This window comes from Schistocerca piceifrons, chromosome 10, assembly GCF_021461385.2.
Source record: "Schistocerca piceifrons isolate TAMUIC-IGC-003096 chromosome 10, iqSchPice1.1, whole genome shotgun sequence".
Classification (NCBI taxonomy): domain Eukaryota; kingdom Metazoa; phylum Arthropoda; class Insecta; order Orthoptera; family Acrididae; genus Schistocerca; species Schistocerca piceifrons.
The window spans coordinates 21,354,933-21,369,327 of record NC_060147.1 but is presented as its reverse complement, the minus strand read 5'-3'; the positions used below and the strand labels follow the sequence as shown (position 1 = coordinate 21,369,327).

Here is a 14,395-nt window from a genome sequence, read left to right as displayed (position 1 = left end):
TCACGATCTACTGAGTAAGAGATATAAGCTTATAATAAAAATTAAACTCAATAAGATGAGTATTACAGTCAGGAACTGTGTGTTTGTCTCGAGGCAGCATAATTGAGGCCATCCACTATTTTGGAATGAGACCACTTTGCAACTTGCAACAAACAAAATTTCAAACTTTTACGGAACTTTTTCGTGCTGATGTCCCCACAAAATGATGAATGTAAAAAGACTTATCACTTACTACATTTTCTGCTGTTTGTGCAATCAAACTTCAGCACGTGGTGTGACATTAATGTATTAGTTCTTTATTATTAAGTCTATTCACAACACAGTTTGTATACTGTATCTACATAAGTCATGAATGTACCTGCAAAATTACATTATCGTACTGCACATAGTTCAGGAGGTATGATTTAGCAAACATTTATGTGCATGAAAAATTAGCTTTTGCTTAAAATGACGTGCAGTAAAACTTTAACATCAGGCTTGATATTTTGATTTATTACGTCTTTATAGATAATTATATTTGCAACACACTTTGCTTACAGTATCTACAGATATCATTTAATGTGTGTACAAAATTGTCATTGTACACCACACAGTTGAGGAAATGTGTGATCATAAATGTAGAGGTGCATGAAAAATTGGCTTTTGATTATAGTGGACCACAAATTGCCCAGTTCATATTCATCCAGTGTTTCATAATGAGAACACGTACCAATTTACAACAAACTTTAAGCATAATTTCAAACTTTTTCTTGCTTACATGCTTAAAGGCAAATATTGAACACACTAAATAACATTAAGTAATGAACAGTACTAGGGAAAGGATAAATTGTTCATCACCATAAAGATGACCCATTGAGTTTCAGACAGGCACACTGAAAAGACTATTAAACATTACTGCTTTTGGCCAAAGCCTTCAGCAGAGAACACACACACACACACACACACACACACACACACACACACACACACACACACACACACACAAAAGGAAGCACACTTTATGCATACATGACAGTTGGAGTTGCTGCTTTGCTGCTGGTAATGGTCATGTGTGCATGAGGTATGCTTCCTTGTGTGAATGTGTGTGTATTTTCCTTGCTGAAAAAGGCTTTGGCCGAAAGTATAAAGTGTCACAGTCATATTGTTGTGCCTGTCTTCAACTCAGTGGGCCATCTTTACGGTGAGTAGCAATCTATTCTTTTCTGTTGTTGATATTCTGATATTGAGTTTCCATTGTTTGTGAAGTAATTAGACATTTGAAGCTGTTTTATTCATAAGAGTCTGATTCTGTTAAGAATCGGTATTTTACTGGTTCAGTGGACAGGGCTGTAAACTGGCTAAGCATAAACTCAAAGTGAGCTCGGGTGACAGATAGAGGTACATGAAGTGTTTATTAACGAACCTGTCAATGCTTGCAGTACTTATGTTTGGCAACTAGTTTCAAACTAACTGGTTCATTCTCAAGCCTGGACTGCTGAGGCGGCACCAAAAATGCAGTACATACTTTATCAGATATTCACAGAATGATTGTAACAGTCTACATATGCCTCTTAGCAACTCAGAATTGATTCTGAGTCACTAAGAGGCACATGTGGATTGTGACAGTCATCCTGCGAACATTTTGTAAAGTATGTGGACTCGAAAATGAACTGGTCGATTTGAAACTAGTCGCCAAACAAACGTATGGCAACTGTTGAAAGAGTTTTTAATAAATGCTTTGTGAAATATTAAAATAGTTGCCGGTTCCATCTCGACAAAGTGTCTAAACTGAAAAAAGATACAGGTACGGCATTCTGCGCTGCTTCAACTCTGTGTCTGTGGCAGAGTTCATTGAGCATTGTGGCTGGGATGGAGCGGTTGCCAGTCTCTCTGTGACCTGTGACAGATGTTTCCAACAGGTGAGACATCTTGAGAATGTGTCGACCATGGCAACAGTCAAGTGCTCTCTGTATTGGGCCTTAGTACATCAGGAATGTAATAGCTGATGTTCAGATTACCACTGTGTGAAGCAGAGGTGCTAGATACCTTACGGCACACCACACCACCACAGCACGCGCTAGTCCCATATGATGAAGATAAGTGCAATCTGACAATATTCATTCTCCTCACACCTATGTCTACATCTACATGATTACTCTGCAATTCACAATTAAATACCCAGCAGAGGGTTCATCACACCACCTTTAAGCTATTTCTCTACCATTCCACTCTCAAACAACACTTGGGAAAAATAATCACTTAGCTCTTTTTGTGCATGCTCTGGTTTCTCTTATTTTATTATGATGATCATTTCTCCATTTGTATATGGATGCCAATGAAATGTATTCACACTCTGAGGAGAGTGAGTGATAGAAATTTCACGAGAAAGTGCCACCACAGTGAAAAATGCATTTGTTATAATGACTGCCACCCCAATTTGTGTATTGTATCCATAATACTCTGTCCCCTATTTCATAATAATACAAAATGAGCTACCCTTCTTTGGAATTTTTTGTCGATCTCTGCCAGTCCTGTCTGAAGCGGATCCCATGCAGCACAGCAGTACTCTGGAAAGGGGAGGGACAAGTGTGGTGTAAGCAGTCTCTTTAGCAATCCAGTTGCAGTTTCTAAGTGTTCTGCCAACAAATTGCAGTCTGTGGTTTGCTTTCCCCACAACATTATCTATGTGTTGTTCCAGTTTGTCATTCGGAATTATAAGCCATTTAATTAGTTACAAGATTTTAGATTTGCATTATTTATTATGTAACTGAAATTTAGTGGAATGTAACAATATTATGATAAGGAAAGTTGCTACTCACCATGTAGCAGAGATGCTGAGTCGCAGATAGGCACAACAAAAAGATTTTCACACTCAAACCTTGTGGCCAATGGCCTTTGTCAGCAATAGACAGACATAAGCACATACACACTCACATAAACGCATCTCACACACGCAACTGTGTGTGTCATGTGCTTATCTGTGACTCAGCATCTCCGCTCTGTGGTGAGTAGCATCTTCCCTTCTCATAATATTATTACATTCCATCCTAGATTTTCCATTGTTTGAAATTTAGTGGGTTCTTTTTAGCGCTCATGTGGGTAACTTCACACCTTTCATGACTTGGAGTAAATTGCCACACTCTGCATCATACAGATATCTTGTCTAAATCATTTTGCAATTTATTTTGATCATTTAATGACAATATAGGACAGTAAATGACAGCACCATTTGCAAACAGTCTAAAAGGACTGCTGAGATTGTCTCCTAAATCATTTATGTAGATCAAAGGAGGGCCTATAACACTTCCTCAGAGAACGCCAGATATTACTCCTCAGAGACTGTGACACAGATGTGTCCCTTGTGATGCCGTGCTCGGAATTGGGATGTATCTGAAAAGATGATGTGGTGTCTCTTCTGCATCCAGGGTTGCTGTCGAGCACAGCCCTGTTTGCACACCCCTCACTCTTGCTGTGGCGAGGGAAGCCGCAATAACGCTTGCTGAGCTGAGCCGCGCGATGTTCCAGATATCATCACACAGTCAGTGCGGATACTTATCTTGCAGCAAACAAACACATTTGCTAACACGAGGTACAAGATGTGGCTGTACGGTCTGTTGTCTCGGTCACTAGTCGTGTGGAGGCATTGAGATTGTGCTTGCTGTTGAGTTTGGCCCTTCTGAACTCATAATTTTAATATTCACAGCAGTCACAGAATAATGAAAACCAGTCTCAGTTAGGTCACGATCCTGCCACTGGTGGATTCCATTGTGGCTTGTAGAAGTTTCCCCTTCTTACAGGAGGCATAACACAGTGTTCTCACAAGCCACTAACATTCAAATGTGATTTCTGAATGACAAACCTGCTGTGTAATCTTTTTCTGTGTATACAGACTGTAGATGGTGTTAATCTAACCTACTGTGTGTGATTGCATTGAAATGCTAATCTATTTTCAGGAGCCGGTTCCCCGTTTCTCATAAATATTGGAAAACGTCATGTTACCTTCTTGAGTTTCTGATAAAATTCTTTATTTACTCAACCACTCTTGGTCGACTGACCGTCATCAGCTTCATAAAAGTATCCACAGCATCATTTTAGGCATAATATAAAATCATTAACATCAGATGATAAAGCCATGAATTGGATGCTGTTACCTTATCATAATGTAAATCACATCATCAGTCTGTAAAACCTGCTATAGTGCACCTGTTCATGTTATAATGTAATATACAGGGTGGCACTCTAAATGTGTTACCATTTTGTTTTTGAATATAAACTTTATTGTCAATACAATCTGAAAGGAACATATACTACAATGAGGAGCTGTCCATGGAGATCTGTTCTAACTCAGGAAACGAAATGGTGGATATATTGAGCATATGCTAACTTCCTTCAAACGAACACAGAAGTTAGTGATTACCCTACGGCACATGTCTTCCGTAATTTCACTGCAATCAGGTGGACATTTCAGGAAAATTTTTTCCTTTAGGTACCCCCAAAGAAAAAAGTCACACGGATTGAGGTCTGGACTATTGGGGGGCCAATTTTGTCTCTGATTGAGGCGACCTGGAAACCTGAGTGAAATGATCCGCATGTCGAAATGCTCATCAAAAACTCCAACACAGTGTTTGCAGTATGTGGCCTTGCTTCGTCTCGTATGAACCACTGCGTGTTGAAGAGCAAGGCAGTAGCAAGAACCTGTGGAATGAAGCTATTGCGAAGCATGCTCAAATAACACTCGCTATTCGGTTTCTTTAAAGAAAAAGGGTACAATAAGTCCGCGAGTGGAAATTGCTTCCCACGCTGTAATCCTCGGAGCGTAATGTTGTTGTTCGTGAAACACTTGTGGGTTTTAAGTGGCCCAAAAGTGTACATTTTGTTGTTAACCACACCATCTAAATGAAAATGCGCCTCGTCTGAAATCCAAACGTTGTTGAGAGTTTCTTCCCTATCCTCCGCCCACTGAGCAAACATTAGTCTCTTCTGCTTGTGTTCTTCAGTGAGCCTCTGTGCACAGGTCATCTTGTATGGGTACGTATGGAGGTCACTTTTAAGAATGCGTTGAATGGAGCGTCTGGATATTCCCAGTTGCACTGCTGCCTTTCTACACAATTTCCCAGGACTTCTCTGTACAGCAACTCGTACCGCTTCAATATTCTCTGGCGAACAAACAGGCTTAGGCCGAGGTCGCTTCGCTTCCAATACTGTTCCTTCCTGTACAAATTTACCATACAACCTGTGGATGGTCTTCTTGCAAGGGACCCATTGTGTGTTAAACTGTTGTCGAAAACGCCTCCGAGTCACAACAACGCTTTTCGTTTCATGAAAAAGTAACACAATTGCCGACCGTTGCCGTATCGTCAGTCTTCCGTTGTCAGTCATTGCTGCTTACTAGTCTCCTAGAGGCAGTATCGTGAATTACATGTAACTCATTCGTTTTTCCAAGCTCTGCTGGTACTGCTGTAGAGATCCCAGCGGGATATTAATGTGCGTCGTAAATTGTGAAAGAAACAATTGGTAACACATTTCGTGCGCCACCCTATAAATTGTATCCTCACTCCATAAAGTGTGCTAGGTATTTGGGTTGGATGTAATTTATGTTATAACATGGATGAGTGCACTGCTTAGCACAGTTCATATACAAGGAGCAATCTAAATGTTTCCATTTGAGGGATGCTACTGTAGCGAGTATGCAGTACAGCAAGAAACCGACATACGTGTATAAGCACCGACATGTAGGCAAGGGATTAGTGCAGCATTCGTGTCCTTATGGCATACGTGCAATAAATGTGGAAATATGAACTGTGCTAGTGGTGTTACCAGATGCACCGAAACAGGACCAACATGCTACTACTGTTTTCTCGGTTGCCAAAGTACATAAACGCCATTAGACATCCATCGGAGCATGAAGAGTTTGTATGGGCCAGCAGGTCTGTCACAAACCTCCCAGGGGTGCAGCAACTTTGATAACGGACATCCCTGTATTGCAAATGTCATAATGCACAAGTTATGCCAACTCGAATAGGACACTCTTGTGCACCTGTCCTATAGTTCTGATCTCTCCCCGTACAATTATCACGCCTTCGGTGCCTCGAAAAAGTTCTCGAAGAGTCAAAGATTCCTGTCGGACGAGGGTGCGCAGCAGGGAGTTCCAGACTTCTTCACACAACATGATATGGTGCTATACCAAATGGGGTATCTTAAACGTGGTGCATTGGTGAGAAGAGTGCCTTTGTGCTCTTGGAAATTTTATGTTATTGGACTTAGGATTTTGGACCGTACAGTGAACAGAAACTTTTTCGTTACCTGATGACCTCGATGTTGAGCGCCCATAAGCCCCAAAACACACACACACACACACACACACACACACACACACACACATTACCCCTTAAAGGCCGATGATACAATTCATATTAAATTGTGCACAGTCTCACACAGTTCTTACAGATTGATGATGTATTTTATGTTATAATGTGATAACTGTCTAATTCATGGTTTTACCCTCTCACATTAACCATTTTAAGTTTTGTCTAAAATGATGTAGTGAATACTTTTATGAACCTGATGATGGTCAGTTGATTGAAACTGGTTGTATAAATGAAGAATTTTATCAGCAGCTTGAGGTGGTAACAAGACATTTTATTTAAATGTTAATAATCTGCATATACAAATGTGCGATACATAAAATAAAGCAAAGGCAACTGTTCATCTGTATCAGACTTATGTATGGAGCATAGAAAAACATAACAGGAGCATTATTCACACTAGCTTTCAAGCACACACACACACACACACACACACACACACACACACACACACACATGGCCACAGCAAGGCTTGTTATCAGACATGTAATACACTTCGTTCCAGTATGACATCTGTTGCGTGCCTTCTTCATTGTGTCCCAATTTTAGTGATCGGCTGCGTAATACCTTCCATCCTCGCCTCTTTGCATTACTGCTGTTTGCAGAGCACTTTTTTAAAACCTTTTGCTGAAGCCCTCTTACAAGAAAAATCATTCTTGAAATTGTCAGTTGCCTTCTTTAATGAATGATATTACTCTTTCAAAAGTGGGGTAGGGGACGAGTGTGTCCGGTAATACATTACAGATCTCAGATTTCTTCAACAAAAATTGGCACTTGAAAGATGGAATTGGCAAAAGTTTCTAAGATAGCGAACGAACAGAGCTGCTGCAGAGTCCATGGCAAGAGGAAAAGTAATAAATTATCCAGACATACAAGGGAAAATTAGCACTCTAATGTAATTTTTTTTCCTCTGTCATTTGTAGTTCAGCACACCAAAGTACTGCATCAGCTGCAATTTTTTTTATCAGTATGCAATATTTTAACTTGTTTTTCTCTGACCAGTTGTGAGAAAGAAATTAATGAGACTTCTTTTCTGTCTCTTTACACTTCTTGATCCACAACTTATTTTAAATTCTGATTAGATATAAAATATTACATGGGCTTGCTTCACAGCTGCTTTGGTATTTAGCTTCTTTCTGTCTCTCTCTATTTTAAATATTACTTTGAAAATATGCTTTCAATAATATATATGGTAATTGCATATCATTTCATGCTTTACAAAGCACAGGCATTTTAATGTAAGTATAATAAAAAGATTCCTCATATATACACTAGTTTGAACTAAAATACATAATTCATCTGGATTCAGAATAGTTAGATGTAACGAGATACACATACAGCTTCACGTCATAAAGAAAAAATTTAGAACTGCTTGGTCGTTCACACAATGCTTCCAGTTTCACCTTTGTAGTTAGAAGTAAGCAAAAAGTTTTATGTAGAGAATGTTGACGTTTTCCTTAAAGATCTTGTTATGGCAGTATTGCACACCTCCCTTCAAGGGCTGAGTGTGGAAGGTGGTCAATCAGTAAATGCTAAACCTAATACTGCTGTGGAAAAAGAAATAGTCTGTGTTGTGTGCACTGCTTCACAGATGAAGAAATGAGTGAAAGCAGTATTGTATGTAATATAGCTACAGTAATTTCTAGCCTTTATCTCCTGTTTTGTGTTGGATACATACCAGTATTACATACTACCTTGTGATGCAATTGAAGTATTGCGCAGTTTTCAGTTGCAGCTTCCTGCAGTGATAAAGCCACAAATAGTAATTATAGTTCTGTCTTCAGTTATATCTTGTTGCAGAAAAGATTCATTAAATGCCTGTGTTAGAAATGAAGATACAGTTCCTTAAATCTTTCTTTTATCCCCAGAAATAAAATAGTTCCTTGTCAGGGTTGTTCGGGGTGGATGAGAAGCCACTTCCCTAGTTTTAAATGTTCAAGAAAAAAATGAAATGATCATATGCTATTGATGGTCAGGAGGCCCCAACTGGGGAAGTTTGGTCACCAGTTGCAAGTCTTATTTTGGGCAGTGAAACAGTGGGCAACTTGTGTGTCGATGATGATGATGATGATGATGATGATGATGATGATGTAAACACAACGCCCAGTCCACGAGCGTAGAAAATCTCCAACCCAGCCGGGAATCGAACCCGGGCCTGTTGGGTGGTAGATAAACACGTTACCACTCAGCTAAGCAGATGGTTTAAATGTCCATAAATTTTTATTAATGAATATTTGCACATGGAAGCTGTAGTAGGTTCTCAGGACCATGAGTGCATATGAACTAAACTACAATTCCGTATACACTCTTGTGTTGGTGACCAAACAACATAAACATACAGAAATTTTTTGGCATTGATTTCTGCATGAAAATCAAAGGTACAGTTTAGAGGACAACTGTAATCTTCTCCTCTAAATCGTCCAGAGTGCTGGTGTTTTTTCGGTACACGGGACTTCTCGGAGACCATTCATGGGGTCCACAATGTCCCAGCCAATGTCCTGGAAAATGTTTATCCAGCTAGTCATGAATGATGTAAGCAAAATGTAGTGGTGCTCCATCTTACTGGAAAAATATATCCACAACATTGTCTCACTGTGACATCAGTGGCCAGACATATTCCTTCAGCATCTGGCAATACTGGTTGCTGTTCACGGTGTCTCACAATACGAATGGACCAATGAGACGATCCGCGGTCATATCGCACCAGAAGGTCAAAATTTGGTCAGCTTTGTGATTTTTCAGTTGCTTTAGCTGGACTGTGCATGAAGATGTTCCTCACTGCGACTACATTTTCTGGAGATCGCGCCACGAAAGGTCGTCATGCTTGTGGTTTATGCAAAGCTGACCCAGCTGTCATTAGCTTGTTTGACAATTCCTAATGTTTTTAGTATCAGATGTGGCATGAGGGCAGTGAACTCCCCACCACCTTGGCTGAAGGAGGACTACAGATCACCACACTTCAAACTGCAAAGCGACCTGGACCTGTTCTTGTAAAGTAAACATTCGTGCCATCTCGTCGTTCACTGTAAAAAGATGCTACGGACAGTTAAGGTATTCTCAACAGAACACAACAATGTTCATTAATAAATATCAACAGTGACAAATCTTTTCAGCATTTAAAACTAGGGGGTAATGTCACGCCCCCATTGTACAGTTTCTTACCATCTTCGCTAATTTTTTAACTTCTTAAAAATAATAAATGTAAACCTTTCTAACATATGTTTCTCCCTTGATCATCATCTCCACACTTACACTGAATTTTTATTGGGAACAAATTTTTTCGTGTTTAGCAACAACAGGAAATTGCAGGGAGCAGACTAGAAAAATGTGAGTAAGTGATGAGGGGGAGGTAGTGGTGGTGGCAATCCATAATTCAATTTGTGCAGTTTTGTGGTGACGACACCAGATGAGTATGCTAGTGCATTGTCATGGTGAAACAGCATTTCATCTTCACCAAATGGACTCGAGTTTCTTTAAATTCCGTGTCAAAGTGCCATAAATATTCTGGGTGATGGAACTGTCTTCACCTTATTTGAGGCACATTGATCAGAAGCAAGCAGTTATTTGATTGTTGCTCAGTTTAAAGGGTATAATGTGGAGTCAAAGTCTCATCACTCATGACAGCTTGATGGAAAAAATCCTGAAGATCTTGCTTCAGTTGCTCCAAAAATAGCTCCAAAGTTGAAAGCCTCACCTATTTTCTGTCAACTGTTGGCAGTTGCCACACTTCTTGGACAGATTGTTTTTTCATTGCCACTGTATCTGGTAAAATATTAATTGGCATCCCTGTTGGCACTGGCCCTCTTTCACTATGTTGTATCATGGATTATGTTCAATAATTTATTCAGCAATCTCATCTGCCAGTCATCCTGGTTGACCATGTTTAAATTGGTTGGGCAGTGTGTAACTGTGGTCATTGGTGGTGATGCATCACCAGAAACAACATCCAGTTTCACTTCTATATATTCATGGCTGCCAAATCAGACCTATTGTATGACTCACTCTCATGTTTTATTTTAGCAGCGACTGAGAGATGAAGACATACAATTGGAACACCAGATTGGAAGGGCCGCAACATCACTATTGAAACAAGAGCACTTACTGAACCATCCTCAGAGTTAAATTAGTTGTATATGTGATTATTACACACTGAAACACCTCTGACAAGGAGAGGTCTTAAGCAGTTGGACTGACTTTTCAAAACAGTTTTTACAGTAGTGGCCCTGTAACCATTCACTCAGATTTGCCCCCATTTGCGAGTAATCAACAGAAAAAAAATTCAGAATTTTGCATGATACTCTATACCTTAAAGCATAGGAACATTAATCAGACTGGTTGCATAACATAGCTGTTAAGGTGCAATCCTCCCATATCAATCATGTGTGTTCGAATGTTGTCAGGCATCTTAAAAAATTTTATTTTTAAATCTTGGTCAAAATTACTTTGTTCATTATTTATATACAGTTTATTACAGTAAATGTATTTTTTTCTTCCTATAATTCTTTTTCCACTAGCAATCTTTATGCATGTGAATTTAATTATTTTTATATACACTCCTGGAAATTGAAATAAGAACACCGTGAATTCATTGTCCCAGGAAGGGGAAACTTCATTGACACATTCCTGGGGTCAGATACATCACATGATCACACTGACAGAACCACAGGCACATAGACACAGGCAACAGAGCATGCACAATGTCGGCACTAGTACAGTGTATATCCACCTTTCGCAGCAATGCAGGCTGCTATTCTCCCATGGAGACGATCGTAGAGATGCTGGATGTAGTCCTGTGGAACGGCTTACCATGTCATTTCCACCTAGCGCCTCAGTTGGACCAGCGTTCGTGCTGGACGTGCAGATCGCGTGAGACAACGCTTCATCCAGTCCCAAACATGCTCAATGGGGGACAGATCCAGAGATCTTGCTGGCCAGGGTAGTTGACTTACACCTTCTAGAGCACGTTGGGTGGCACGGGATACATGCGGACGTGCATTGTCCTGTTGGAACAGCAAGTTCCCTTGCCGGTCTAGGAATGGTAGAACGATGGGTTCGATGACGGTTTGGATGTACCGTGCACTATTCAGTGTACCCTCGACGATCACCAGTGGTGTACGGCCAGTGTAGGAGATCGCTCCCCACACCATGATGCCGGGTGTTGGCCCTGTGTGCCTCGGTCCTATGCAGTCCTGATTGTGGCGCTCACCTGCACGGCGCCAAACACGCATACGACCATCATTGGCACCAAGGCAGAAGCGACTCTCATCGCTGAAGACGACACGTCTCCATTCGTCCCTCCATTCACGCCTGTCGCGACACCACTGGAGGCGGGCTGCACGATGTTGGGGTGTAAGTGGAAGATGGCCTAACAGTGTGCGGGACCGTAGCCCAGCTTCATGGAGACGGTTGCGAATGGTCCTCGCCGATACCCCAGGAGCAACAGTGTCCCTAATTTGCTGGGAAGTGGCGGTGCGGTCCCCTACGGCACTGCGTAGGATCCTACGGTCTTGGCGTGCATCCGTGCGTCGCTGCGGTCCGGTCCCAGGTCGACGGGCACGTGCACCTTCCGCCGACCACTGGCGACAACATCGATGTACTGTGGAGACCTCACGCCCCACGTGTTGAGCAATTCGGCGGTACGTCCACCCGGCCTCCCGCATGCCCACTATACGCCCTCGCTCAAAGTCCGTCAACTGCACATACGGTTCACGTCCACGCTGTCGCGGCATGCTACCGGTGTTAAAGACTGCGATGGAGCTCCGTATGCCACGGCAAACTGGCTGACACTGACGGCGGCGGTGCACAAATGCTGCGCAGCTAGCGCCATTCGACGGCCAACACCGCGGTTCCTGGTGTGTCCGCTGTGCCGTGCGTGTGATCATTGCTTGTACAGCCCTCTCGCAGTGTCCGGAGCAAGTATGGTGGGTCTGACACACCGGTGTCAATGTGTTCTTTTTTCCATTTCCAGGAGTGTATCTGTCACAATACTTAACATTTGAAAATGTTGATTTATCAGTTAAAATCCATAGATGAAATATCTGTTCATATTGACTGTGCAGTGGTGTCAGAATGTATTTTTCACTAAAAGATGTACTTTTTCTTTGGATAGTAATCGTCTTACAAACATTTAAAAAATAAATTATTATTGCAGATGAAATTTTAAAAAAGAAGGGCTTATAAGTAAAACAAAATTCCAGCAAAATGAGAAATATAAATAATGAATGCAGTAAAGTGAATGAAAATGGAGTATAAGAAAAAAAAGTGGAAGATATTAAATTGAAGTTAAACCTCATGAACAAAGATTCCAAGTGGAAGAGAAATGAGAACAAATGACAAAGCTACTAAAAAGGTTAATATGATGTAACAAAGGGATAGAAATAGAGAAATACATTTAAACCAATAAACTGAATAAAAATAATGATCAAAATCATTTCAATAAAGATTTTAAAATAAAAAAATCAAAGCACTTGATGAGATACAAACCCAGAACCTATTGCATGTGAGGACTGTACCCTAACCATTAAACTATGCAACCAGTCTGTTTAATGGGTCTCTTTTTAAAGCTGTAGAGCATCATATAATTTTCTGAAATTTTATTTGTTGATGACAGTCCACCAGGGCGAATGGCTGCAACGTGTGATACCTGGGACTTCAGACTACATCATTGGATAGATAGTTTCAAAAAGTCAATCCCACCACTGGGACATCTCCTTGTAAGTGGCATGTCATGAAATGGCCCGACAATATATCTCTGGTGGCTTCAAATATTCTATCGTAGGGTAGTTATCTGTGAGTGAACTTGCAAGGATCTTTTTAAATGTAAAACTTCATTATTACTGCTGGTGATGCCACCGAACACATTGTCTTCTTTCTCATTTTGCAGCAATCGGATGAAACAACCAATGTGCTATATCACCCAGATGACTTCAAGGGACCAATACTCTTCTCGTTCCGAGCCAAAGCATTTTTCGGCAAGAAGAAAGCTTCGGTGAAGGTGGAAGACGGCGAGTGGTCCGATAAGTTCTCGCTGGATGTTGCTGGCAGTTCAGGGGTTGTGAACTGCAAGTATGGCGATACTGTTTACCAGGTACGTGCAGTCGTAGCCACAGTAAGTGGATCTACGTGCTCTTCACTGTTCATTTCACCATTGCCTTAAGCTTTGTCGCATCTAAAAGGGTTTTTACTTTGTTAAAGAGAAGTTTTGTGTTAATAAATAATTTTATTGCCTTTGATACTATGAGACCTTTAGATTTTCTAATGTAAATAAGAAGATAACTAATTCTTTGACACCCCAAAATGTGAGTAGTAGTCATAATGGTAACAGAATTATTAGTATTAGTATTCAGGTTTTGTGTGTGCGTGCGTGCATGGGTGGTCTTGGTGCACAGTGAAATCCCATAGTCACAGTACTGTAGCACACTGCTACAGAACTGAAACAGATTGCCACAGCTCGTTGATCCAGTGGAGTGTTGGGGCAGCAGTTTGTTTATGTTAGAAATTTTTTGTTTAGGAGCTTTTTGTTGCAGCTCCATCAGTCCTATCCAGATGGCTGAAGAAGTGAGATGAATTGGTCACATACAGCTACAGCATTTTTCAGCTGTTGGAAACAAATTACCATACAATACTCCTCTTTATACGAGGCAAGATTGGAAAACACTGCACAATAATTTTACCACCAAAAAGTTCAATAGGTAGCAAATCACAAATGAACTTATGTATTTTACCTACTGTTCTACTTAGTCACCGTTGTTCCTGACACGTTTCTCCCATTGTGATACCAGTTTTAATATTTTCTATTTGTATTAATCCATTTGGTTGGAGTTTAGCCACCTGCAGACTGCTGATTTCACTTTCGCATCATATGCAAAGTGTTGTTTGGGCAGGAATTTCCATGAGGACTGAACAGATGAAAGTCTGGGGGTGCAAGGTGTGGACTTTACAGTGGATGCTGGAGCATCTCCCACCCAATTTGGCAATTTCCTCATGAACATGAGCAGTAATGTAGGGACGAACATCGTCATGAAGTTTGATACTGTCAGCATTAATGTTGT

At 40.8% G+C, this 14,395-nt stretch overlaps 1 protein-coding gene across 1 annotated transcript in view; it reads left to right on the top strand.

The window, feature by feature from the left end:
* The window catches only part of LOC124719041 (vacuolar protein sorting-associated protein 13), a 447,369-nt gene that overhangs the window by 309,086 nt on the left and 123,888 nt on the right, over window positions 1-14,395 (top strand). Inside the window, exon 44 of the mRNA XM_047244711.1 lies at window positions 13,228-13,431. Coding sequence (XP_047100667.1) covers window positions 13,228-13,431 — 204 coding nt within the window. The remainder of the gene's footprint in view (window positions 1-13,227; window positions 13,432-14,395) is intronic.